Genomic DNA, 27,371 nt, shown 5'->3' on the forward strand with positions numbered 1-27,371 from the left:
GAAGTACAAAATATAGCAAAGCTCATCACCTTCAGACATTAGAAGGCACAAACCAAGAAAATCGTCCATGAGCACAATGTGTCCTGTAAAGGGGGAAAAAAAACATTCGTAGGAACACAGACTTCAAAACAGTAGATTTAACCCCGTATCTTCTCAAACTTTTCAGGGGATCCCCTGGCCTCAAAGAGGACCAAGCAGCCGCAATATCCCGCTTGGCAACCGCCACCTCCGTACTCAAGGAGCATTTGTCGGCCCGAGAGCCGTCCAGTCTATCAAAGACTCCTAGGAGGAGACGTAGGGGATCGTGGGGGACCTGCCAACCCAGTATTTATGTAAGTTCAGATTCCACACCTGTCCAAAAGGAGGTAAGACCGGGACGTTGCCAGACCATATGATAGAAATCAGCCGGGGCATGGCCACATCGGGTACAGTCCAGTAGGGGACGTAAACCCGCCCTGTGTAGGGGTACCGGAGTCAGATATGCTGTGTAGAGATAGTAGAGCTGGATAAGGCGGAATTTGGAGGAGGTAGTTAGAGTTTTGAGTGCCATGAGGGCGTCTCGCCAGTCTGCTTCCTCTAGGGGGCCCACCCATCCCTCCCAATGTGTTCGCAACGCATCTAGAGTGGCCGGACTGTTATTCACCAGAGAAAGATAGATCTGCGAGACACCCCCCTTCCCCCAAGTCGCCCACCATGACCTGCGCCTCAAGCGGGTTAAATTCAGGACGTGAGGTACCGGGGGAAACCTGTGTAAGGAGGGCGTGATGAAGTTGCAAGTATTTGTAAAACTGTGTTGGGTAGAGGGAGTGACGTTGTTGTAGATCCGAGAAGGCTCTGATGTGGTCCCCAACCCAGACATCCCCGAGAAGTGTGATTCCAATCCGGTCTCACTGGCAAAACCCATTGAGGGTCGATATCTCCAGCAGCCAGGTCCCGTGCCACAAGGGGGTATGTTGGGTGAGTTTCTTGTCCCAGTGTGTGTAGCGCAGGGACGAGTGCCATGCGGTTAAGACCGCCCTGGTGATGGGAGGAATAGTCTGCAGGATAGGGGAGCCGCATAGGTAGCTGAGGAAAGTCCATGATCCCGAGTTCAACCTGGTAAGCCGGATCAGACCAGCCCCCAGCAAACCAGTCGTGAATGACAATAAGCCGGAGAGCAAGATAGTAGAGGTGGAGGTTGGTCATTCCCTTGCCTCCATCATAGGGAGGTATCTTACAGCGGGCCAGGGACATACGTCGTCTGCCATTCCCCCACAAAAACTTTGTAATAACCCCATTGAACTCACGAAACCAACTACCTGAGAGATGAAAAGTATAGTTTTGTAGAATAAATAAAAAACGGGGAAGGATCATCATTTTAAAAAGTGCTCCATTACCAAGAGGGTTAAGCGGGAGGGACTGCCAACGTTGAGATCGGATTTGGCTTTTGTGACCAGGGCAATAAGGTTGAGAGACCATTCCAGTTTAGGGAGCAGGGTTATCCAAATCCCCAAGTATTTAAACTACTGTCTCCGCAGAGGGATTGTAGACCGCCAATGAAAGAAGGATTGTGAGGGGTGAAGGGGGACCAAAGTGGATTTCGCAGGGTTGAGTCGCAGGCCGGAGACGTCCTCAAAGGACCGAAGCACCTCCAGACAGCGCGGACCAGAATTCTCCGGATCAGCCAAGAAAAGCAGAACATCTGCATACAAGGCAATTTTGTCGGTCTGCCGGGAACCCCAAGACCACCCTTGAATCTGAGGATCAGCGCGTATGAGGCATGCCAATGGCTCCATCGCCAGAGCGAATAAAAGTGGTGAAAGGGGGCAGCCCCGGCAGGTGCCTCTTTGGATGGGGAACGCTTCAGAAAGGACGCCATTAATCAGGACCCTTGCCCGAGGGTTTGAGTACAAGACCTGAATGAAGCTCCAAAAGCAGGGGCCGAAGCCCATCGTGGTCAGAACATCCCTCAAATAGGACCAGTCTACGGTATCGAAGGCCTTCTCAAAGTCTATTAGCACCAGGGCCAAGTATGGGGTGAGTCGCTGGCGATGGGCTAGGGCCAAATGGAGGCGTCTATGCAGTGTCGAGTGCCGCGTGCAGGCATAAAGCCGCACTGGTCTGGGTGGATCAAGTTGTGTAACAAGGGGCGAAGACGTTGGGCTAGGACTGTGGCGAAGAGTTTCATTTCGGTGTTAATAAGGGAAATTGGCCGATAATCCGCACAAGAGAGGAAGGGTGGTTGGGTCTTTGGAATGACCACGATGGTGGCCACATTGGTCTCAGGAGGAAATGACCCTTCCTTGACCACATGCTGGAAGAGATTAGTGATGTGGTGAACCAGTAGGTCTCGATACGCCGCATAGTATTCTTGAGGGAAAACGTCCGGCCCTGGCGTCTTCCCAGAGTTTAACAAGGAAATGGCACCTTGGATCTCCTCCAGAATGAAGGGATGGTCCAGGTCTGCCGAGTCAGACTGAGAAAGGCAGGGAAATCGGATATCTGCACGGCCCAGTACCGCGGCTGGGCAGGAGGTCGGGTCGTGTAGAGCTGGGCATAATACTCAGCAAAGGTCTGGGCTATAGCTGCGGAGGTACAGTGATGGGTACCGGCGGCGTCTCGGACCTCGGGGACAATCCTGTTAGCTCTAAGAAAGGAGACCAAGTTATGAAGCAGTTTACCATTCTTGTCCCCCCTCCCCCCTCCCCCCAATAGACACTAGTCACAGAAGAGCGCCACAATGCTTTGGCCGAGTCGAGGGAAATTTGGCGGATCTCTTCGCGAAGCAATGAGAGTTGTCTGAGTGGGCATCCGCCGCAGCACCAGACACTGCCTCCAGTCGCACGGCCTGCGCTTCAAGCTGGGTCAGGCAGGAAGTCCGTTCTGCCCGTTTCGAATGGACTAGACCTCTGGCCACTCCACTTGTAGAGCCTTGCCGGCCTGCCACAGGGTGCCGACGGATGGGACCGAACCTGTGTTGGCCAAGAAATAGTTTTTCAACTCTAGCTTGAGCGCGTCCTTAGTCTTTGCGTCCGGCAGAAACCAGGCATTAAACCGCCAGACCGGGCGTGTCCCTCCAGAGGAAGCACCAAGGCGGGGAGAAATAGCGGACTGGTCTGAAATTCCTTTTGGAAGGATAGAAACTCCGGAGATCAGTTGGCAGTCGGAGGCAGGGAGAAGAAGTAAGTCAATACGAGAGTGGGTAAGGTGAGCTGCGGAGGTAGGAGTGTACTGGGTCTCTCGGGGGTGCCATAGCCTCCAAGCATCGCAGAGTCCGAGTGCAGACGACCAGTTCGAGAGCTGTTTTGAACAGGTGAGACGTGAGGAGGAAGGGGCCCCCGAGGCATCCAAAGCTGGCAGCAGTTCCACGTTAAATTCCCCGCCGATTATGGTATGGCTGTGAGGTAAGGCGGTGATCACCTCCGTTAGGCAGTGGAGGGTGGAGGAAAGCATGGCGGGGGGAATGTAGATTGAGAGGAAATTAAAGGCCTTTCCCTCAAGCCTGCCGGAGAGGGCTATGTAGCGTCCCTGCGTATCGGTCGAGACCTGGAGGGGTGTGAAGGGGAGCCCGCATCTGAGTAATATTGCCACCCCCCTGGAGCCCTGCGCGAAGCCCGAATGCCAAACCCTATCAAACCCATAACGGGCAAAGGAGCACTGGGTTCCCAGGAGGTGTGACTCTTGCAGGAGGAGGACGTCGGGGGACTGACACTGAGTGCTCCTAAGGACAGCAGTGCATTTAATGCGGTCTAACAACTCGACGTTCCAGGACTGGACCTGGAGGGACCTACCGTGCAAGTGCATCTGGGGAGTGGTCGGTGGGAGGCACAGGGGGCCAGAGGGGATCTAAGCCCAAAGTAATAGGATGGAGCATGACCATAAGGAAAGGACGGGGCTGGTGCCTGGCTGTGTAGCTCCTGCCAAAGGAGATGGTGTGAGTGTGGTGTGGGCTGTCGTAAAAAATTGAAGACAAAGACAACAATAGAGCCGCATATAATAACTCTAACAAAAACAAACTAAACATTAGACGGAGGGCAACGGCCCCCTTGAATGCCTCCAACACCCCCCACCCTATACTTCCAAACCCGAAGCATCTGTCGCCCCTAACTAGAAACGAGAAGCTATCCTAAAACGGCTAGCAGGGCAAGTTGTTGCGACGGCGGTGGACCCCTCCATTTAGTCGGATAATACACTGTCAGCATTTAAATAACACTGCCACAAGCCCTATGAGTTGCAAGTCAAGGTTGTTGCCCTGGGACCTCCCGGTCAGAGCCCAGCATCATCTCCGGACTCCCGGAGCGCCGGGCTTCGAGACAGATCCCAGAGAGAGCTGGGAGCAGCGTCAAGGCAGGATCTTGGTCTTGTGGTAGGCTCTACAGGGAGCTGGCCCGGCTATGGTCATCCAAGGTCGAAGGGACCACAGTGGAGAACAACTGTTGCAGGCCGCTGCCAGGTGATCGTGAGTGATCTTCCCGTCGCTCCCCTCTCCTACGGGAGCAGTTATGCCTCCGCTGCTGCTTGGGCGGAGAAGGAGGCAGTCAGGAGGGGCCTGACATGGGAGGGGGAGAGGCAGGATGGACTCTCAGAGGCTGCTCTTCTGTGAGCCATGTCCAGACCGCCTGAGGTGTGTTGAAGATTGCCTTGTCCTGAAAAATGACTCTGAGGCGAGCCCAGGTTACGAAGTTTCTGCTTAACGTCTGCGCAAGTACGGTGTTGGACCTGGACATCCCGTGTGTAATCTGGAAAGATCATTATAGTATTGGTCTGGCATTTCAAAGGACTATGGAGTCGGGCTTCTCTCAGAACAGCGTCCCTGTCACGGAAATTGAGGATCCGGATGATAAAAGGACGAGGGGGTGCTCCGGTGGGAGGTTTAGCCACCAAGGAACGGTGTGCACGCTCGATGGCAAACCACGGCGAGAGGGCTTCAGTGGGTATCCATGTCTTAATCCATGTCTCAATGAAGGTGTCCGCATGGCCTTGTACAACATTTTCAGGGAAGCCTATGAGGCGCAGGTTGTTCCGCCTCGAGCGATTTTCTGCGTCTTCCGCCCGGCAGTGCAGCTAAGAGGTCTGGGGCTGCAGGCGAGCCACCTGTGTCTTCTACTGGCTCAAGTCGTCCTCTGCGGTGGAGATGCGCAACTCCGCCTCTGACAACCGCGCCGTTGCATTGCGGAGGTCCTGGCGGATAAGGCCCACATCCACCCGCACTTCCCCGATGTTGCTCTCCACAGAGGCTTGAGAGGTGCTAATCGCCTGGAGGATGGTTGAGAGGTCACCCCCCCACCAGGGCGGGGCCACCGGACGCTCCCCCTGTCTGGCTCCGGTCGGCGGTAGTGTACTGGTCCACCTTAGTCTGAGTTTGTGGCGCCGGTGTTTTCGGGGCACGGTCCCTACCCATCTTTGCCGTGAGGGCCGGGCCCGGATAACTCTCCAAGTGGGTGGAAGGATCCCAGTCAGCCAATTCTTGCCTCAGGGCGGGCCGGACGAGCGCCCAGGCCGTCAATACTCAGGCCTGGGCGCGGAGTTAACCGCGGGCGGGGTTTACAGGCCTCGGGGACGGTGGCACTCAGGGACGTGGCTCTCCCCCCCCGCCGCCCGAATCAGCGGCCGATCCCACTGGGGGGCTCCGGAGCTGTCTGGAGTTGCCAACGCCTGAATGGAGAGAGGTGGAGAGAAGAAGGGCCTGCGTCCTTGGCCACTCACTGGTCAGCAAATGAGGTCAGGTGAGTCTCTGCTCTGCAGGCCGTTAGAGGAGCGGGCGGACCCAGGGAACAACCAAGTGGCAGGCAGTAGAAAGCGATGGGAGAGCGTCGGAGGAGATCTCGGCGTCCAATGCCGGTTTGGAGATCACAGTTTCCGGAGGCCTTCAGCGCCGCCCAGTCCACAAGGCCGATGCCAGGCAGGAGCTCCCTGTCTGTAGGTGTATATGGGCCAAGGCGCGGGGCGAGAGTCCTCGGTATAGCCATGCGGTTCCAGCAGTTCAACGGGCAGGGGGGGTGGGAGTCCACAGCAATTGTGCTCACTCGGGGTGGTGGTGTCGTGACTGTTCGTGTAATGAAGATGGAAGAGCCTGAGAGGAGCAGGGGGGCATGTTCAATACGGCAGCCGATCTTCAGGCTCACCCTCAACCACCCAGGAACGTGCTCAAAGGGCCTCAGATGTGTCCCTGTCGGGGGACCATGCAACTTACAGCGCGACTCCTTGAGATCCCGGCCCTGGGGAAGTCCCTCCGCTGTCTCCCCTCCAGATAGCCCCACCGCTCCGGCACGGGGCGTGCCGGGAGACGTAAGTTCGGCAGGTGTGGCCCCCAGGCCGGCCCTCCGCGTACCAATGTGCAGGGGGCTAGGTTGAGATCACAGGAGCAACCAGAGGAGCCAGGCGCTGTGGAGTCAGCGAGTCAAGGGAGGGGAACTCAGCGCCAGCAGGCTCCCAGGACAGAGAAGCCAATTGTCATTAATAGGCCTCAGTGAAGGCCTCCACCTTGCGGTCCAGGCCCCTCAGGTCTCCCAAATGCAGGATACAGCCAGCAGGGTCGCGCCGGGATGACAGTGCAGGTACGAGGAGTGCAGGCTTGCGAGGGAGGGGGGGGGGTGAGGGCCGGAGCACCAATGTCAGCTCCCCGCACCGCTACCCGACAAGGTAGCCGAACCTAGAGTTGCTCCCACTCACCAGCACCTCGCCACAGGTCGTAGGTCAGCCTCCATTGGAAGGATCAGCGGGATCGCCCTGTCCAGAGCACTCCGGTTCCGGAGGGTGCCCCTTTCACGCCGGCCTACTGCGGATGGCGGGCAGGTGCCTGGGTCTCCTCAGCCCCGTTGACCGATGCTGGCGCCGCCGATGTAGAGTATGCGGGGGGAGGGCTCAACCCCAGAGGAACGCCAGCAAGTCAGGGCAGGACACAGGAGCTCGGCCAACCACTGGAGAGGGCTGCAGTCAGAGGGTGGTGCCGTGCCGGTGGTCTCACGGGCGATGACGCCGCAGGCACTGCTGGGCTTCCGCAGCGGCCACCGCCATCTTGCAGCCTCTGAGACTCGAGAGGAGAAGGACTAGAACCGGGCGCCGGGGGCCCAGAATCGCCAACCAAGCGGACCGGAGTGGCCCCCTCGGCATAGGAAGCCACCATAGGCAGGTAGGAAGGACGGATGACTGCCGCTGATGAGAGGATGCGAGGCGGATGACGGAGGGTTCCGGAGCACTCAGAGTGCGACTGCCATCTTGATGCCTCAAGCCACGCCCCCCAGGGTTGAAAAACTTATGTGACAAAGAGAGGCAAATTGTACAGAAAACACAGTTGCTGCTGCCCAGGGCGTTCAGGATCTGCGGCCGCAGACAACACACAGCTTTTATAAAATCAGTGATGAACACCAATGACACGTTTAAGTCACTGATTGTGCCAGAATTATAATTGCTGGCATGAGGGTAAGTCGTGTATATACTATCAATGTTGGCCCACTATTAAGCTGACTTCGGGAGGCCCCAGGGTTTCTTGCACATGGCACGGTCCAGACTTTGTGCTTTCAATATCCGTCATGCAGCCCTGCACAATGGTAACATGAGCCTGACCCACGCATAAGGTCATCTGAACGGCTAGCATTTGTTCCCATGAACAGGGAGGACAGGACTGCAGCACAGAGGGAGTCCTGCATAGTTCAGCTTTAGAAACACGTCACACTTAGAAATGTTCATAAAATGGATGCAAACAGCAGTTTGTGCCCCACCTCTGCAGGGGCTGAATAGCCTGTGATTCAAAAAATGAATGTCATTGTATAATATAAGTGGTGCTTATGTAAAGCGCACCAATATCTTCGGCCGAGTTTGCAAAAAAAGTCTTAGTGATGCATAAAAAGCAGTGAAGGGTGGTACTACTGCAGGTAAGTGTCTTTTTTTTTTTTCACTGTGAGGGCAAAAATGGGGAGCTCGATAGGGACCCGTCTCAGCATCTACTGAGTGTTACAGTTAGCGCTCTAGCGTTTCAGCTAGAGCGCTGAAGGACACGCGTAGGTTGCGCTCACGTCGGAGACGTGAGCGCGTATATAAATAATAAACGGACGGGCGAACCAGTTAGTTCGCGCCTAACCAAGCAACCGGGTGCAGTGTGGTTATTGCGCTGTGCGCGCGCTAGGCCCCCCCTGACCCCCAGACCACGAGGGTGCTGACCCAGGGCCTCACCCCTCCTAGGCAGAGGTCAGGAGGTGAAACACAACACTGGCGACGAGGGGTGACTGCTGAACCCCAGGAACTCCTGCTACCGGCTGAACAGCCAAGGAGGCCTCGCCTGACGGCGCAGCGTGCTGCACCTGCCCACGTGCGGCTACCGACTAGCCAAGTGAGTGCACGACGGTCCCTACTCACAAGTCGGTGGTTTCGACACCGCCATGGGCGACGATGAGACGCCCGGCCCTGCGGGGGCGCTGCCCCATCACCCCACTTCAGGAGTGCTGCCTCCTTTTAGCGAAGCCGCAGACCCCACAACCGCCGCTCCGCGGTGGCAGACATGGCTGGGTAGGCTGGAAAACTGCTTCGTTGGGTCCAGGGAGACGGATGGAGCAGTGAAACGCTCCCTACTACTCCACTACACGGGAGAAGAGATTTACCTTCTGTTCAAGCACCTGCCCGACACGGGTCCCCCAATGGACTATGCAGCAGCGGTTGCGGCCTTGAACGCACATTTTGACCCCCAAGTCAACCCTGATTACGAGCACTTCAAACTTCGCCAAGCGAAACAGCGCGAAGGGGAGTCGGTGGACGCGTTCCACGCGAGGCTGAGGGTTCTCGCAGATACGCACCTGGTCGGAGATCGGGCTAAAGAGGAAAACAGGGCGCAGCTGATCTTGGGGATCAGGAGTAAAACGCTACGAGGCAGGATACATCGCAAGCCTAACCTCGCGATGAACGACATCCTCATCCTGGCCAGGACTGATGACCTGTCAGCGGCAAACGCAGAGGAAATGGATTTGGCCCTGATGAAAGGAGCTGCTAGTACCGTGGAGGTGAAAGTGGAGAAAGCGGACGCAGTCCGGAGAAAAGAACGGCCGCCAAAGCCCCGCGACCGGCGGGCCCCCGATCAAGCCAAGCAATGTGGGTACTGCGGAGGTGAACGCTGTGATAGACACCGGCGCGTCGGTGACCGTGATGGGCGTGCAACAGTACAACCGCCTCAGACCAAGGCCGGAGCTCCGACCGTCGAAGGCCAAGATCTTCGCTTATGGAAGTGACACGCCGCTTCCGCTGAAGGGCAAGTTGACGGTGGCAGTACAGTCAGAGAAGGCGGAAATCGTCATCGACGTTCATGTCATCAACCAGGAAGTAGACACACTTCTCAGCGGCCACGCGGCAGAAGATCTAGGACTGATCACATTCCTCAGAGTGGTCCAAGACCAGCAAGTTGAAGACCTGCTGGAAGGATTTCAAGGCCTGTTTTCAGGGCTAGGGAAGATCAAAAGGCCGCCTGTACGACTTCACATAGACCCCGCTGTGCAACCGACAGCCCTCCGGCACAGGCGCATCCCGTTCCACTTACGCCCGTTAGTAGAGGAGGAGCTCCGACGGTTGGAGGAACAGGGTGTCATAGAGAAGGTCACAGGACCCACACCATGGGTGTCACCGATGGTGATAGCCGAGAAGCCACGACAACCCGGGAAGATCCGGCTATGCATCGACATGCGCCTCCCAAACAAAGCCATCACAAGGGAGAGGCACATCACACCGACCATGGATGACATTGTATCCGATCTGAACGGCGCCCAATGGTTCTCGAAACTGGACTTAAATGCAGGGTACCACCAACTCACTCTAGCTAAGGAGAGCCGGTACATCACTACCTTTAGCACGCACTTGGGGCTACGGCGGTACAGACGCCTGAATTTCGGGATCTCATCGGCTGCCGAAATCTTTCAGAACACGATTAGATACATCCTGGTCGGACTGCCTGGCGTCCTGAACGCGAGTGATGATATCCTCATCTACTCCAAAACAGTGGAGGAGCACTACCGACATGTACGGGCCACCCTCACGCGCCTACAAGAGCACGGAGTTACCCTACACCGAGAGAAGTGCCAACTGTTCCAACAAAAGATTGAATTCTTTGGCTACATCTTCACCAAGGAAGGCATCCAAGTAGACCCTCGAAAGTCGCAAGCCATCAAAATGGCCGCAGCCCCCGTGGCGGAAGTGCGTAGCTTTCTAGGGATGGCCCCATACTGCGGAAGGTTCGTCCCGAATCTGGCCACCCTGGCTGAGCCCCTCAGACGCCTCACCAAAACAGACGTGGCAGTGGACTGACACCGAAGAGCAGGCTTTTGAGGCGATCAAGGAAGCGCTTCTAGACCAGACAACACTGGTCTATTTTGACCCGACCAAGAAGACCGAAATCCTGGTGGATGCCAGCCCCGTAGGGCTAGGGGCAGTCCTAACACAAGAACAGGAACCGGGGCAATGGGCAACTCTGGCGTGTGCTAGCAAGGCCCTCACCGACACAGAGAAGCGGTACTCCCAAATCGAGCGGGAGGCACTGGCGATCCGGTGGGGCTGCCGTCATTTCCATCTGTACGTATGTGGACACCCGTTCACAGTGGTGACCGACCATCAGCCGCTGGTGACGCTATTCCGGGGAACAGCACCACACCCGCCCCCACGCATAGAGCGGTGGGCCATTGGTTTGCAACAGTACCACCTAAGTGTAGTATACCGGCCAGGGGCCAAAAACCCGGCGGATTTCCTGTCCCGCCACCCAGGACACTGCAGTGAACCCGAACACAAAGATGCTGAGGACGAAGCCGAGGAGCACCTTGACATGGTGGCGGCACTGACATGTCCCCAGGCCATAATGCTTGAGGAGCTCCGGAAAGTAGCCGATCAAGACCCCGTGATGGGCAAGGTCAAGAACACCATCCTCTAGGGAACCTGGCAGTCGGTTCTGCAGACGGCGAACTCGTGGGCCAGTGGAGACCGAGAGGACCTTCAACACATGTGGAGGGTACGCCATGAGCTGAGCGTGACCAGAGGAGGACTCCTTCTAAGAGGTTCCCGAATCGTCGTCCCAGTGGCACTCCGGACAAGAGCAACACAGTTAGCCCACAAGGGGCACCAGGGAACAGAGAAGATAAAAGCCCAGATGAGAGAGAAAGTTTGGTTCCCGGGTATGGACGATTATATCACCGACACCGTCCGCAGCTGCCAGTCATGCCAGCTAACAGGGGAGGCCCAACCACCGGCACCCATCATAACTGAAGAGCATGGGCGTACCCCATGGGAAAAGATCAGCGTGGACTTTGGGAGCCTGCCCGACGGGCGAGTCACCCTAGTAATCATTGACAGTTACTCAAAATACCCAATAGCAGAGGCCTTACCGTCCACCGCCTTCGTGCATGTGAGGCCCGCCCTGGAGAAGGTATTTGGGATGTTCGGATACCCCGAGGAACTGCGGAGTGACAACGGACCCCCGTTCCAAGGACACGAGTTCGAAGAACTCCTGAAGTCACACGGCATCAGACACAGGCGCATCACCCCGCAATGGCCCCAAGCCAACGGGGAGGTGGAGCGGTTCATGCGCACCATCAATAAGGTATTGCGCAACGCCGTGTCCGAACAACTAGACCCGGAGCACGAGCTACAGCGATTCCTAGGGGAATACCGCAGCACTCCCCACTGTTCCACCCGACAAGCCCCCTGGGCACTGATGTTCCAAGGAGCTCGCAGGGATGGGCTGCCAGTAGCCCCAGGCTGGGTAGCGCCGCCCTTCAGCGAGGAAGAAGCATTCAGAAGGCGCCAAAGGCAAAACAGTCAGTGAGGCCCGGAGGGCTGTGACCCGAGAAGTTCAGGCCGGAGACACGGTGGTCCTAAAAGAGCGCCGGCCAGGAGGAAAGTTTAAGACTCGATATGAAAGAGGGTACTGGAGAGTGGTCGACCGCCGAGGAACCATGGTGACAGCGCGTCAAGGGAGAGACCTGGTCACCCGGAACATATCGTGGTTCAAGGTGGTGAGGAGACCCGCGGATGACCAAGAGACGGCAGACCTCGAAGTAGACCACGACTCTGGGGACGCCCCGGGGGACACACCCAGCTCCGCCCCACGGAGCAACACAGAGGCTGAGCCAGGCGGCGCCGACGGCACAGGTGGTGGGCCAAGGCAAGAGGTGCCATCTGAGACCTCGGCCCCGGGCGCACGAAGGGCCGCCAGGTATGAGCTGAGGGAGAACCCCAGGCCCAGCAGTCGGCTGAGAGACTTTGCGTGCCAAGTAAGTGATGCGGCGAAGTAATAATTGAACTGTCGTCAAGGACTGAGTTGAGAATGGATGTTACAGTTAGCGCTCTAGCGTTTCAGCTAGAGCGCTGAAGGACACGCGTAGGTTGCGCTCACGTCCGAGACGTGAGCGCGTATATAAATAATAAACGGGCGGGCGAGCCAGTTAGTTCGCGCCTAACCAAGCAACTGGGTGCAGTGTGGTTATTGCGCTGTGCGCGTGCTAGGCCCCCCCTGACCCCTAGACCACGAGGGTGCTGACCCAGGGCCTCACCACTCCTAGGCAGAGGTCAGGAGGTGAAACACAACACTGAGCACCAGCAGGACCTGGCCCACTTAAAGCCCTGGTCCTTACTCAGAACCACCTTCTCACCTCCCCCTTACTTACAAAAGTGGTTCCAGATGGGCCGCCCCCCACCAGCCTATTTCCTTCTTTTGTTTCCGCTCATGGACGACGTTGGAATGCACTTCAGCTGATCACAGTGGCAAGCAAACATTTTAAACCGCAGTATAGTAATTATTTATTCAAAAGCAATAGTTAGTGACATGTGAGCCCCGACGAAGCTGATTTGTAGTTCGTTTAAAAAGCAATTAAAGGTCATTTTCGTAGAAGAATTCGCATTTTAATCGTGCCAACGCTCGCTTCCTATTCTTGCGGACCCTTATCCCCGAAAAGATCATCACCTGCAATCTGCTATAATTTACATCTTCCAGTTAAAGGCAACACTGATCCTTGCCAACTAGTGACTTTACACACCAACACCTTCGACTAGCTGTTGCCGACTGCCCTTCTTTCTGCACCGCTGCTTCTGGCATCTGCTGCTGAGTAGTGGGGTGGAGGGAGAGGGGGGTGTCATGTGAGTACAGGACGCAGCTATGCTGGAAGGCATACAGTGCTCGGCTATATGAAAGTTAAAGCGCGGTATGGTGCACTGTTATAAAATGAGAAATGGATGTTTGTAGTTTGTGGCCAGCCATGCATAAGAAAAAAAAAAGCGGGACTGCCATTTTACATATTACCTGTGTAGTAGTGTACATATTATTTATATATTTATGTTGTATACAGCTGTACTACTCCTTTAAGATCCATGTACTTGAGAAGGTGTGGACTATTGAAGCAGCACCATGGTGATGGAATACTCTGGTTTGGTCTTTGGTCAGTTGTACCTGACAGATTGTACCTGATGGATGGGATCTTCTCTTCTCTACAGTAACTCAACCTTACTCACCTAATTTTGTATCTGATGCCATAAATTGGACTTTCTTACACTGGCGACGAGCGTGGGATACATCATCATCCAGAGTTGTCAAGCTGTATTTTTTGGGGGATTTATAGGAGGAATTTGGAAGCCTGAAAGAAGATCCCAACATCTGATATTGATTGTAGACTGGAGACTGGACCTTATACTTTATTCTAAGTGTTATTTTATTTTGATGAACTTAAAGCTTCGCCACATTTCTCGCCCTTTAAATTTTGAATTACATTAACTATTGGAGGGCTGGGAGAATATCGATGTGGGCTTAATGTGATCCTGGAAACTTTGTTGGGAACACCTTAAAGTATATATTGTGTTCACAAAGTAAGGATCCACCAGATTTAACGCTGAAAGGAACTTCATCTAAAACATTATCAGATATAAAGTATAGGTCCATTTGTTTCTTCAGTCGACTCATTAGTTTTGTGTAAGAAACTCATTGCAACTGTGGAAGTCATTGGTGTTTAAACATACTGAGTGTAACTCCTAATTCAGACTTGTAAATTTGTGTTTGAGAAATTACTTGCTACTCAAGATAATTCTCCTACCCGTTTTTCGGCAAGTTTGCATTTCTGGGATACTGAAGTTTCTATCCTTTTGGAGTGAACGACCAAATAACTCTTATTTTTTTTTTTTTTTTGTGACCAACATCTGACTCACGCACGAGTGGCTCGCCAGGTCTCCAATCCCACTGGTGGTGCCATCATCTGTGCGTGTTTATTTTAAAACTTGAGACAACTTTTCCCAAAAAATAACTTCAAATATAAATGCGTGGCATCGTTTAAACTCACCGTGTGTACATTCCATCTTCGTGCACGATGAGGAGAATGTTCGCGTTCCTCGTTGGATCGTCTTGTTTAGAGTGAAAAACGGTGCGCGTTTTGATCATCTGAGGCTCCTGTAGTCTCTGTGACGTCATTACTGTGCATTGAACATCAGAGCCATTTCTCTCCTCATTGTCTGATCCTTGGCTCTCTTCGCTTCCTTGTCTGGTTGGTGATTTCCCACATCATCTGTGTGCTTCTCACTCTCACGGTGTGGAAGAAACCTTTAGAGGAAACGAAGGTACTGTTTTTAAAACGAAGATTGTTTTCACAAATTAAAAAAAAAAAAAAAAAAGTAAGGCGAGAGTGGAAGTTCAGTTTTCAGTACAACAGCGCCACTTTCTGGATTCATCAACAATGCTAATACATTGTCTTTGACTTTCATAATTTTTTTTGCTTTATCTTATTGAAGTGACCTTTCTTTGTAAACGTTACAAGGACATTATTCTCCATACATCTTGAGTGGTATGCTATTCTAGAGTTGGGTAGAAGCATATATATATATATATATGTCTTTATTTTATTTTCATCACTACTTGCTGTCATATTGTTTTATTGTATTAGAGAAGATCAAAGTTTCTTTTGTGTGCAAAGAGAAACTTAGCGTACATGCTCCTTTCTTTATTTGTAATTTAATGTATTACTTATTTAATTGACATGCAGAACATTACTACTCCGCCCTTCTTTCTATCCAATCCTGGTGACCCACCAATTAGGTGGCAAAAATGGAAGAAGGTATTTGAGAGGTATGCCAAAGTGTGTGGAACTAATTTAAGCGCGGAAAGAAGGACTGCGTTACTTCTCCACTGTCTGGGCTCAGAAGGTCAAGAAGTGTTTGACCATTTACCTGATATAGATGATGCTAGCTTAAATGAATACGAAGTTTGTATACTAAAATTAGATCGTCATTACCTACCTAAGGTGAGCACTATTCTTGAGCGCTATCATTTTGGGAGACGTACTCAAAATGAAGGGTAATCAATGGACAATTACGTTACTGCTCTTAGGAAGATAGGGTCTTCTTGTAAATTTGGAGGTCTCTTAGAGGAAAGAATAAGAGATCAATTCATGCTAGGATGCAATGTACAAAAGGTAAGAGATGACATATGGCAGAAGGACGACTGTTAGACTTGGGGGTCTCTAGTTGGCACAGGTATGCACTTGTGACAAATACGGACCTCCTCCTCCAGTCAGGGTAAGGGGGTACACTCCTAAAATAACCCCTGCTCACCCCCTTGGTAGCTTGGCACGAGCAGACAGGCTTATCTCAGAGGCAGTGTGTAAAGCATTTGTGAACACATACAGTAACCAAGTGACAACACTACAAATGGACACCACACAGGCTTTATATCAAAAGTAAGTATTCTTTATATAGATTTACCACAAGACCATTAAACGACAAAAACATACACTACTGTTACTTTAGATAGTAGAATTTTGCTTAGTTCTCTTAAGTTCTTAAATGCGACACTTTATGTCAATGTACCTTTTAGATGCGACACGCAGGGCAACGAAAGTGTTGCAATGATGTTGATGCGATGAAGTTTTTGGTGCAAAGAAATAAAGACGTGAAGATCTTCCAGATGCGGCATGCTTCTCCGATGTTGCGAGAAGACTCTACTCGATGCTTCAGCTGCAGCGGCGACACCCTTTACGCGATGCGATGACAGCGGCCTTGGCAGCGGCACTCTTCGACGTTTGCGAGACGCTTCCGCTCGATGCGATGTTGCAGCGGCGACACCCCTTTACACGATGCGACGACAGCAGCTCCGACGGCGGCAGGCTTCTCAGTGGATGCGAGACTCTTCTCTTGATGCGGTGCAATGCGTCCGCTACGATGGCTGCGATGGCAACACGCATCTTTGGCATTGCGGGACACTTCCTGCATGATGCGAGACGCTTCCGCTCGATGCGATGCTGCAGCGGCGACACACTTTACGAGATACGACAACAGCTCTTCCAGCTCCTTGCGACACGCAGTCCCTCAGAAGGTCCAACAACAGCAGCAGGCACGTCCAAAGAACTCTGGGAAACTGGGGGGTGAAGTCTGTTGTTCCTGAGACTTCAGCAGGAGGCAAGCTCTTTTCCAAGCCCTTGGAGAGCCTTCACAAGTTGAGCATAAGTACACACCAAGTTCATTTCTCCTCTCTTTGGCAGTAAGGCAACCACTGCAGGTCAATCCCCCAGGTTCAGGGATAGTTTCCTGCTCAGCGTCTTCTGGTGCCTCCCTCAGCAGAGGTTCTTCTTGTTTCCCAAAGTGATCTATATTCTTGGGCTCAGGGTCCCAATATTTATACCCAGAAATCCTTTGTCCTCTGAAGGCAGAGGGGCCTTTGCCCAGTCCAAACCAGTTCCTGAGCACTCTGTTTACCAGACTTCTCCTTTCCTTTCACAGTGCAGGGCAGAAACATTAGACGCCCCACAGGAGGTGGAGCCAGCATTGTGGAAGGCAAGTACAGCCCTGGAGCACTTTGTTGACAGGATTCCTTCTCTTCATTCACTGTGCAGGGCAGAGACATCAGCCGCTCCCCAGGTGGTGGAGCCAGCATTATGGAAGGCAGGCACAGCCCTATTCAGGTCCCAGGTGCTACTCCTCCCACCCATCTAGATGCAGATCTCTCTATTCACCACTGGGGCACCTCACCCTGTCTCCTGGAATTCCTCAGCCCTGTCACTCAAACTCCAGACAAAGGAATACACACAGCCTAGCAGAGGCAGGTTTGAATGGTTAGACAAGAAAATGCCTACTTTCTAAAAGTGGCATTTTCAAATACAGAATGTTAAAACCAACTTCACTAAAAGTTGTATTTTATCATCGTGAGAACTTCAGGCATACTAAATTTGAATTTCTACCATGTTCTCTGAGTCAGTTAGGATTATAAGATGTAATAACCAAACTGCCCATTCTGGCCTATGGAGAACAGGAAGCCTTGCAATAGTGAAAAACAAAAATGGCTGTAATTCATTATTAGAACATGCCACATACACCAGAGCATGTCCTACCTTATACTTACAATGCACCCTGCCCTTGGGCCTACCATAGGGGTGTCTGATATGAAGAAAAGGGAAGGTTTAGGGACTGGCAAGTGGGTGCACTTACCCAGTCAGCATGATAGTACCAGACTGCACGCAGGCTCTGCAATGGCAGACCTTAGACACACTTTTACAGGCTGCTTCTGTGGGTGGCACAACCAGTGCTGCAAGCCCACCAGCAGTATTTGGATTACCAGCCCTGGGCACTCCTGGTGCACTGTACTAGGGTCTGACAGGTAAACCAAACCAACCAATCATGGAATCACAAATTACACATCAATTTACAATAGGGAGCACTTGCACTGTGGCACTGGACAGCAGTGGCACAGTGCCCTGAGCAACTAACACCAGCAAAAACGTATGAGGCAACAGCAAAAAATGGAAGGGAGACTCACGCCAATGTGCCAGGTCTAACAACGACCCTACTCTCGAAGAGGTACTAGTTATTGCAAAACAGATTGAACATTCTCTTAAGTGTGTGGAAGTGATAACTAAGAATGAGAATAAAAGTGAAAATGTTCAAATAGTCAAGGTCCACGGAAAGGAAATTAGTGAGAGTAAAGATAAGAATGATAAGAAACCCAAAACATTCAGGTTTGAAAGGAAATTTACGTCTACATCTAAGGATCATGAGTCCAATCTCAAATGTTATAGGTGTGGGAGCCCTAATAACTTAGCAGGAAATGTCCCGCTCTCAAGGTGAAATGCAATAAGTGCAAGAAGGTTGGGCACTATTCCACCTCTTGCAGATTAAAAAAAAATTGGTTCTAAGGTAAATATGATATGCAAGAATGTTGAAAGTGACAGTGCGTCTGATTCTGAGGTAGATTGTGGACAGATCATCTCCCAAATATCCAATGATAAAAAGAAAGGCCCCATAGATGAGGTGATGGTGGAGCATTGTAAAACAAGTGTACTTTTTGATTCAGGTGCAAAGATAACTATTGTCTCCAAAAAATTCTATGAGCAACACTTAATGAACAGAGTAAATCTTTTGAAAGCAGACATAAATCCTTATTCATATGGTGGTGAACCGATAAAATGAATGGGTTACTTTAATGGTCTGATTGAATATAAGGGAAGGTACATCTCCGGAAAGGTCTATGTTTCCTATAAAGGAGATAGTTTATTGAGCTGGTTACACCAAAAAGATCTAGGGGTGATGTTAGACCCCAATAATGACCCACCTATAATATTGAAAGAGAATTTCGACATAAATAGCATTGAGTTACATGCCTGTAGTAAAGAATATACAGTGAAATTGAAGAACTCTTTTCCAAAAGTTTTTAAAGATGAACTAGGCTAAAACTAAAATCGTGTGCTGTTCCTTTTGCCAGCAAGGTACGGGGGTCCCTTTAGCGGTTAGAGAAGAGATGAGAGATCAATTAGAGAAACTCAAATTAGAAGGAATAATAGAGGAAGTGGAAGGGACAGAGTGGTTGGCTCTGGTAGTTGCCGCCAGAAAATCAGACGGAAGTCTCCGTCTATGCATTGATCTCAGAGAACTTAATAAACAAGTCGTGGTTGATAAATATCCCCTCCCTAAAATTTCAGACCTGCTCATGCTTCTCAAGGGAGCTAATGTTTTTTCAACGGTTGACCTCAAATCAGCTTACCACCAGATCAAATTGGATGAGGAGTCCAAGGATTACACCTCGTTCATTACTCCTTTTGGCACCTTTAGATTCAAACGTTTACCATTTGGCCTGGTGTCTGCAGCCTCTGTTTTTCAGAGAGCACTTGAACGAGTCTTGAAAGGTCAGAAGGGTGTACAAATTTACCAAGACGATTTATGGCAGAGATGTATGTGAGCATGATTTAAGAGTGAAGGAAGTCTTGGAGAGGTTTAGTTTACACCATCTCACGGTGAGGATTGATAAGTGCAAATTTAGGAACTCTTCGATTGATTACTTGGGACACACAATATCTGGGAAAGGTATTGAACCTAAAAGTGACTTAGTTAAGTCAATAGAACACTTAGCTTCGCCCCAAAAGTAAAGAAGAGCTCATGAAATTTTTAGGAATGACTGAATATTATAGCAAGTTTGTTAAGGGGTTTGCTGAAAAGTGTGTTAACATGCGTACCCTTCTTTGCAAAAGTGTAGAGTTTATATGGAGCAAGGCATGTGAGACAGAATTTGCCAAGATTAAAGAGTATCTTAGAGAGACACCTAAATTGAGGAGTTTTGACCCTGCAGCAAAGTCAGTGTTGGTCACCGATGCTAGTATCAAAGGTTTGGGTGCGGTATTACAGCAAGAGAGTAAAGAGAAAACAGATGTTATTTTGTTTCTTTCACAAAGTCTAAGAGGAGCTGAAACCGGCTACTCTGTGATAGAAAAAGAGGCGTTGGCTATTCATTGGGCTATGAAAAAGTTAAAGAATCTATTATGGGATACCAAATTTGTGGTTAGGACGGACCACAAGCCATTAGTTGAAGTTTTCAGTAAGAAAGGTACCGATGCCATCTCGAGCAGGATTTCAAGATGGGTTGTTGACCTACAAGGTTATAATTTTAAGGTGGAATATTTACCTGGTGTACGTAATTATACCACAAATACAAAAAGGAGCTTGAGAGGGTATGTGCCTAGCCGCCCTCCACTCACTAATCAGTCAATCAAATAAGACTAGGCACTAACGAGGGATCTATTACTTGCTAGTACTGAGGATCCACACAGCTTCCAGAGACTACTAATATGTCTTCTGCTACTGGTATTATATCCAGAGAATTGTGGTCCCATTACCCTCAATTTTCAAAAGTTCAAAGCATCAACACCCCTCCATTAACCACCGTCTTCACCACTAGAAGTCACAAGTACTTACAAAGGAGTGAAAGGTGAAAAGTGAGTGGGGCCCCTCACGTACGCACCACCAAAGAGGCTGCCAGCTGTTTCTCACTGGTATGCCCACGTTTTCTCATCTTTGAATGCCCACTCACAGGAAACAAAAGTTTAAAGACCAGTGAGGAGAAAAAAGGGAACAGACCCCGGAAGCAGGGTGAAGCAGGGACGAGATACAGCGCTTTCACTTGAGGATTGCGGTGGTTAACTAGCTGACAGAAATGCAGCCTTAAATACCAGGGGTAAAGTATTTAATCGAACCCCGAGTGGCATAGTAGAGGCAGGTACGAATGCCCTCCGCCTCTGCATGCCCTCCTGCAACTTACATATACATATCCAGTGAGGTGATTGAAACCCTTGCCCTGACGAATTTGCCAGAACACAGTTAAGTGGCAATGAAACATGTTGGCCTCCTTTACAAAGGTTTACAACATTGAGTGTTTTTAATTTTGAGTAGGCTCTCCGATCTGAATAAAGAGGGTGACTATCACGGGAGTCTTTAACTCAATTTTAAAGATTGTTGCATCGAACATCTGTTCTTTGCAATACACGGGTTTCTTTCTGTTCTCTTTACTTTTCCTTGATGGGAACAGGAAAACAGGTTCCTTCTGGGGTCTGTTCCCTTTTTTCTCCTCACTGGTCTTTAAACTTTTGTTTCCTGTGAGTGGGCATCCAATGATGAGAAAACGTGGGCATACCAGTGAGAAACAGCTGGCAGCCTCTTTGGTGGTGCGTACGTGAGGGGCCCACTCACTTTTCACCTTTCACTCCTTTGTAAGTACTTGTGACTTCTAGTGGTGAAGACGGTGGTTAATGGAGGGGTGTTGATGCTTTGAACTTTTGAAAATTGAGGGTAATGGGACCACAATTCTCTGGATATAATACCAGTAGCAGAAGACATATTAGTAGTCTCTGGAAGCTGTGTGGATCCTCAGTACTAGCAAGTAATAGATCCCTCGTTGGTGCCTAGTCTTATTTGATTGACTGGTACGTAATTATACAACAGATGCTTTGTCCAGACTGGTAATACTTGATGAAGATTGCGCTAAGCAAGAAGAGGAGGAGGAACTTGAATGGGTGTGTGCCATTGAATGTGGTGGAATAAAAGAGAAGAAATGGAGAGAAGAGTGTAGAACTGATGAGGAACTCTTAGAGTTATCCTCTTTTCTCAGCAATGGATGGGTCAAGAAAAGACTAGGTGTATCAGACAAGTACTGGAATGTGAGGGGTGAGTTATCCATGTCTGATGGGTTGTTATTTCGCGGTACGAGATTAATTCCCCCTAAGTGTTTCCGTGAGGAGTTGATCACCTTAGCTCATCAAGGTCATCAGGGTATTTCTAAAACCAAAGAAAGCATCAGGCTTAACTATTGGTGGGCTGGGATGGATTTAGACGTTGAGAGATTAGTGCAAGAGGGTATTCCGTGCACGTTAAGTGAAAAATGTTTTAAACCAAGAGTACAACCTATGGTCATTAGGGACAGACCCAATGCGCCCTGGGAGGAATTGGCTCTTGACATTTTGAGTCCAGTTAAATGTAGAGATGGTGAATTTTTTTTGGTTGTTCTAATAGACTTGTATTCAAGGTGGCCTGAAATTAAAATCACAAGGTCTATTGATTCTGAACATGTTCTCTTTCCTCGTGGACGTCTTCACTAGAGAAGGTCTTCCTGGTTATCTGCTTACAGATAACTGGGTACAATTCGTTTCAAGAGAAATGGGAGAGTTTTTAGAGAAATGCTCTATTAAGCATAAGTGTTGCTCTTTATACCATCCGGAAAGTAATGGAATGGTGGAAAGATTCGTCAGAGTTCTCAAAGAATCCATTTCTCTTTCCAAACAAAATAACATGGATTGGAAGGAGGGAATTAATAAAACTGTGGAAATGTATAGAATCACACCCCATTCTACCACAGTTTGTACGCCATTTCTCTTCCTTAAAAATAGACACCCAAATACCTTCATCACACCTTTCTGGGTCAATCAAAAGGTTGTCAAGAAAGATGGAGATTTGTCTTCTCTTGGGTCATGGAGAGAAAGAGAAGCTAATAAAGTTATGGATCGTAAATTGAGTTTTGATAAAAGGAAAGCTGTAAAGAAAACAATTGTTAATGTAGGAGATTTAGTGATGATTAGAGCACCACCAGGACGGACGTCTTCTGAGTTATTCAAAATGGTCCATAAAGTCAAAAAGGTTTTTACTAATGCAATCAAAACTGAAGATTCTAGGATCTGGAATCTCAACAGAGTTGTTGTTCTTTATTACTCTTTAGTAAGTCGTGATTTGGTTAAGACTTGTGAAAACTCTGACAACAAGTGTCATTCAAGTTTTTTGAGGAAAAGGAGCAAAAGGGCTACTAAACTTCCAGCAAGATTCAATGACTATGTTAGAATTTAATTCTTATTTATTTTATGTATCCTTCTCATCTCGTTGTATTTTTTGTGAAGGAGGAGGATGTGTAGTAGTGTACATATTATTTATATATTTATGTTGTATATAGCTGTACTACTCCTTTAAGATCCATGTACTTGAGAAGGTGTTGACTATTGAAGCAGCACCATGGTGATGGAATACTCTGGTTTGGTCTTTGGTCAGTTGCACCTGACAGATTGTACCTGATGGATGGGATCTTATCTTCTCTACATTAAACTCAACCTTACTCACCTCATTTTGTATCTGATGCCATAAATTGGACTTTCTTACAACCTGGGGTCTGCACGTGGCGCTACAATGAAAGTGAAAACGAGCATGGTGCGCTAAATGTTACAGAAAAGCATGTCATGTCTGTAGTACGAGAAACTCAAGAAAATATTGCCAGCCTAAAGACAACAACAGAAGTAAAAGGTCCAGTCCTCATGGGAGGTAACAAATGGAGACAAGGCGGTACCAAGGAGGGACTAACAGCTAATGTATGAATCAGAAGCCAGTCTTTAAGAAGGACCATGACTGTCTGAAGAGAATGCACATCCCCAGCCTCTGTCACTCCAAAGCCAGACAGTCAATCCACAAACCCAGCAGAGGCACACAGGATGGCTAAGCAACAAAATACCCACGTTCTAAAAGTGGTATTTTCAAACACAAAAATCATCTTTACTAAAAGATGCATTTTTATATTCTGAGTTCAGCCATACTGAACCCCATTTCCCTATCTAGTCCCAATGGGAAGATATGCCTATAAAATGTTATAAGTAAACTCCCAATCTATCCTATGGGACAGATAGCCTTTCCATAGTGAAAAATAAAATACACTGTAATTCACTACCAGGACATATCACACACACCAGTACATGTCCTACCTTTAATATACACGGCACCCTGCCCACAGGGGTACCATGGTCCCTACCTTAGGGGTGATATATATGTAAGAAAGGGGATGATTAGGGCCTGGGAAGTGGGTGCACTTACCAGGTCGACATGGAAGTTACAAACTGTGCGCAGACACTGCAGTGGCAGGTCTGAGAACCCTTTACAGGGCTGCGTGTGTGGGTGGCCCAATCTGCGCTGCAGACCCACTAGCAGCATTTGATTTACAGGCACTGATACTCTTAGTGCACTTTACTAGGGACTTATTAGTAAATCAGATATGCCAATCATGGAAACACCAATCCATACCCCAATTTACAACAGGAGCACTTTGCACTTTAACACTAAACAGCAGTGAGAAAGTGCGCAGAGACACTAAACCAGCAAAAACAGAGTCAAAACCGGGAGGTCCTAAAGCAAAAAGACAAGGGAAACATGTCAAAAGATGCCAGGTCGAACAAAAACACAAAAAGCTAATGACATGGACAGTTTTCTCCAACAGTGAGGAGGTCATGTTTGGATTTCACTACGCTGGATCGCCAGGCTTTCCCTGGCAGTCCCCAACCAAAATAAGCACACCAGAATGTTAATTCTAAATAATGCCGACAGTCTGACGCACCGACACCGACCGTCCCAACTCTGTTGGACTTTTTTGTAGGGTCTCTGATAGCAGAATTTGCCTGGGCACCATTATAGTCAGAAACATGCTGATCAACCCGACTACAAATAGAGCACATGGACCATAGGTTTGGAGGGCAGGGTACTCTGCTGTCCACTAAACTCTAAATCAGGTCCCAAATATTCATGAGTGGGAATTACACCTAATATGTTGAAGGCAGAGAACAAGCATTAGATTAAATAAAATGTATGCACTCTAAAGGTGGTCACCAGTGGTCAAACAAGAAAGATGTCTGGTATTTAGTCAAACTGCCAGAAAGAAGAGTTGTGTTCTGCAAAGAAAAAAAGGTCAAGGTGATAAAGTTGGGAGCTGTTCTCGTGTTCACCAGCAAAGCACCATTGTGTAATGCCTAAATGGGGACAATATCTTGATACACTGACACTACCCTCTCCTCATGTTTGCAAGTTGGGTGAATAATATAGCAACTACGGAAGGGAGTCGAGCAGAACATGCATCTTCACTCACAAATTTCAAAGACTAAAATACGAACACAATTAAGGGTTTGAAAACCACTGGTTCGAATTTTATATTTTAAAGATTCCTACTTGTTTCACGAAAAGTACCACATTTGAACAATAATGAAATTCAGATTCCGAAAAATCTAGATCGCATCACGTGATCCTTTGTAATGAGTTGGTTTATGAAATAATTTCAATGCTTCAAAAGACAGCAGATCAAGAATCATTTTAGCAACCTTTACGTAAGTACAAAACGATTCAACATAAATTCAGTGCCATCTCTACACGGCGAGCCAACATGCTAGCCATAAACAAAGACATGAGAAAACGTCAGCAAACCTACTTTTAAGATAAAGTGTTAGCAGAATGTTTAACACGTGTACTAAAATTTATTCTGCAGACATTTACGGACATCATATTATACACCAAATTTCTCTTTCACAAATTACCTTAGGCACAAGGAATTGCTTGAATAAAAAAACTTTTTTTCCAAAATCCTGTGATGGACAAATCATTTAATCTCCCTGTGCCAAAAAGAAACAAGCATTTGCAATGCAATAGGTCTCACATTTGCAAGGGTTTGAGCTATTGCCATTGTAAACGACAATGCCTTTTATTTATGTGTTTGGAACAGCTATATGCGGTGCATAAACACGCCCTTTGTACTTATAGTCCTTGCTAACAAAAAGAAAGGATGGCAGTAAAAGAGGCATAGTTACTGCCAGCGTTCCTTCTCGTAAGCAATGACTGCAAGTACAAAGTACATGTTTATGCAATGCCAATAGCTCAAACTCTTGCAAATGCGAGACCTATTGCATAGCAAATGCTTGTTTTCTAACTGCATAGTAGAACAACCCTTTGTGGAAAACAAAAACCATGCCGTGCCAGCTAGTCTTACAGGCATTCACAGATATACAAACCTACAATATGTTTCCTATATTGAGGCTTTGGAATGTTCCTTTTTTTAAAGCACAATAAAGATGGGGTTCTGTTGGTGGGGGTTGGTAGCTATACACAGGTAAAAGAAGCCAGCCAGCCATTTATACCTAAATGTTCCCGTCACAGCCTCATGAAAAGGCGCGTTGTTTGGGAAGGAAGGACAAACAATTGGGACAAAATGAAGAGCTTTCTGTTTCCATTATGAGCATGTCGCTCCTTTATTCTCAGCTGTTTATACATTGATGCCTCTATGCAGTAATATGCTTCCCCTTTTACACTAGGCGCATTGAGAACCCTCACATCATGACAATGGCAATAAAATACTATAGAAATGTGGGTATAATGTCGATTTGCATTCGGCAAAAAGCGCTCAAGGTAAGCATACAGGCAAAAAGAATATACGGCTAATGCGCATTTATCATTCGCACGAGGAACACTGAAAGTACACCTGTGAAAGGAAAAAACGAGAAGCAGCTGACAATAATGATGAAAGCGGGCGCAGCGCTAGCCCTAAACTATAAAGCGCAGCGCCCGTGCATATTTAACATATGTGCATGGCAGCCCATGAAGCGGGCGGTATTTTGTAAGAAAAAAAAAAAATAACATGAAACCGGGTGCAGCGCTTGGCGCGGTTGTGATAAAATACCGTAAGCACAAAACAGAATAAATAGTCCCAAACGAAAGACCTAGGCACTTTATTGCGTAACAAAACCGTAGTTGGTCGGTGCTGCTTCCGATACAATGGAAGTGATGTATCGGAACAGCCAACCTATTCAGAGCCAAGAAAGAAGAGCAACGGAGGAGTTACCCAACGGCAAGCAGCAGGCGGGATTACATGCCGGTATACTGCTTACTCTAGGTCTTGCGACAGCGCATGCGCTGTCTAGACTCGACCTAAAAACGTGTATGGTAGTTTAGTTCTGTTCCAAAGCACTCAAATACCCTTGATCCAGGAACGCGCTATAAAAAGGTGCAAAATAAATAAAAGGCTGTGTTGACGCATAAGCTCAATAAACTATAAATCAAACTACATCTGTCTTGAGGCTCACACATGACTAGTGTTAGATTAAATCGCTGCTTTCCTGGATATTCAACAATGACAAAACCCAAACCTACTTGCAGGCGTTCTCCTCTACTGTACCTCTTTTTATCGTCCGGCATGACAGCGCAGCGGTCGCCAGACGATTATGAAATCATCACTAGAGAGGAGTTTTACCTCCACCCACATTTCCCTTTATGCCCAGCGCAGCAGTCCATGGCGGCAAAGAGATGTTCCTCCCTCGTATTTACCAACAGCTCTGCATCTATCTCCTCACATGCCCAACTGGTTCTATAATATATTTATGATAAAGCCTGACTGGTATTAGATCTTTTATGTGTAACCTGTTAATATTAGAAAAGAGACAGCAAGACGTTAAACTGGATAATCTGAAGTCTAGTATCAATTGCCACCTCATTTGGAAGCATTAGTGTTTCTTGCAACTCAAAAATATCTACATGCCCCGGGTGGGTTTCCCATCATTTCCTCAATTTATTTAAGCAGTCAGAAGCTTTCTTTATCAGAGTTTTACATGGTAGGGCATTGTCTTCCCCTCTTGATCTTCCGACAAGACCCTGGTCTACAGCCCGGTGTAATTGGCCACATCACCCAGAGCTAAATTGTAACTTGGAACGTGTTTAAAACATGCACATATCTGTACACCTCTCCATTGTGCAAACCACTCTCAGATCTAAGTTGCATGAAACAAAATATTAGCAAAGCATAAAAGTCATTCAGCAAAATCAAGGAACGAGGATCATTCAACAAGCAGAACCAA

General features: G+C 48.8%; 2 protein-coding genes across 4 annotated transcripts in view; one reads left to right on the forward strand and one right to left on the reverse strand.

Annotated features, from left to right (window-relative positions):
- LOC146871331 (uncharacterized) overlaps positions 1–27,371 on the reverse strand; it is a 733,473-nt gene that overhangs the window by 305,029 nt on the left and 401,073 nt on the right. For all 3 annotated transcript variants that reach the window (XM_085650833.1, XM_085650834.1, XM_085650835.1), the window contains exon 4: positions 14,271–14,527. In XM_085650833.1, the coding sequence (XP_085506959.1) occupies positions 14,398–14,527 (130 nt within the window). In that variant the 3' untranslated portion in view covers positions 14,271–14,397. The remainder of the gene's footprint in view (positions 1–14,270; positions 14,528–27,371) is intronic.
- LOC146871332 (uncharacterized) overlaps positions 1–27,371 on the forward strand; it is a 574,862-nt gene that overhangs the window by 273,709 nt on the left and 273,782 nt on the right. The window lies entirely within an intron of this gene.

The sequence above is a fragment of the Triturus cristatus genome, chromosome 1_1 (genome assembly GCF_964204655.1).
Source record: "Triturus cristatus chromosome 1_1, aTriCri1.1, whole genome shotgun sequence".
NCBI classification, from domain to species: domain Eukaryota; kingdom Metazoa; phylum Chordata; class Amphibia; order Caudata; family Salamandridae; genus Triturus; species Triturus cristatus.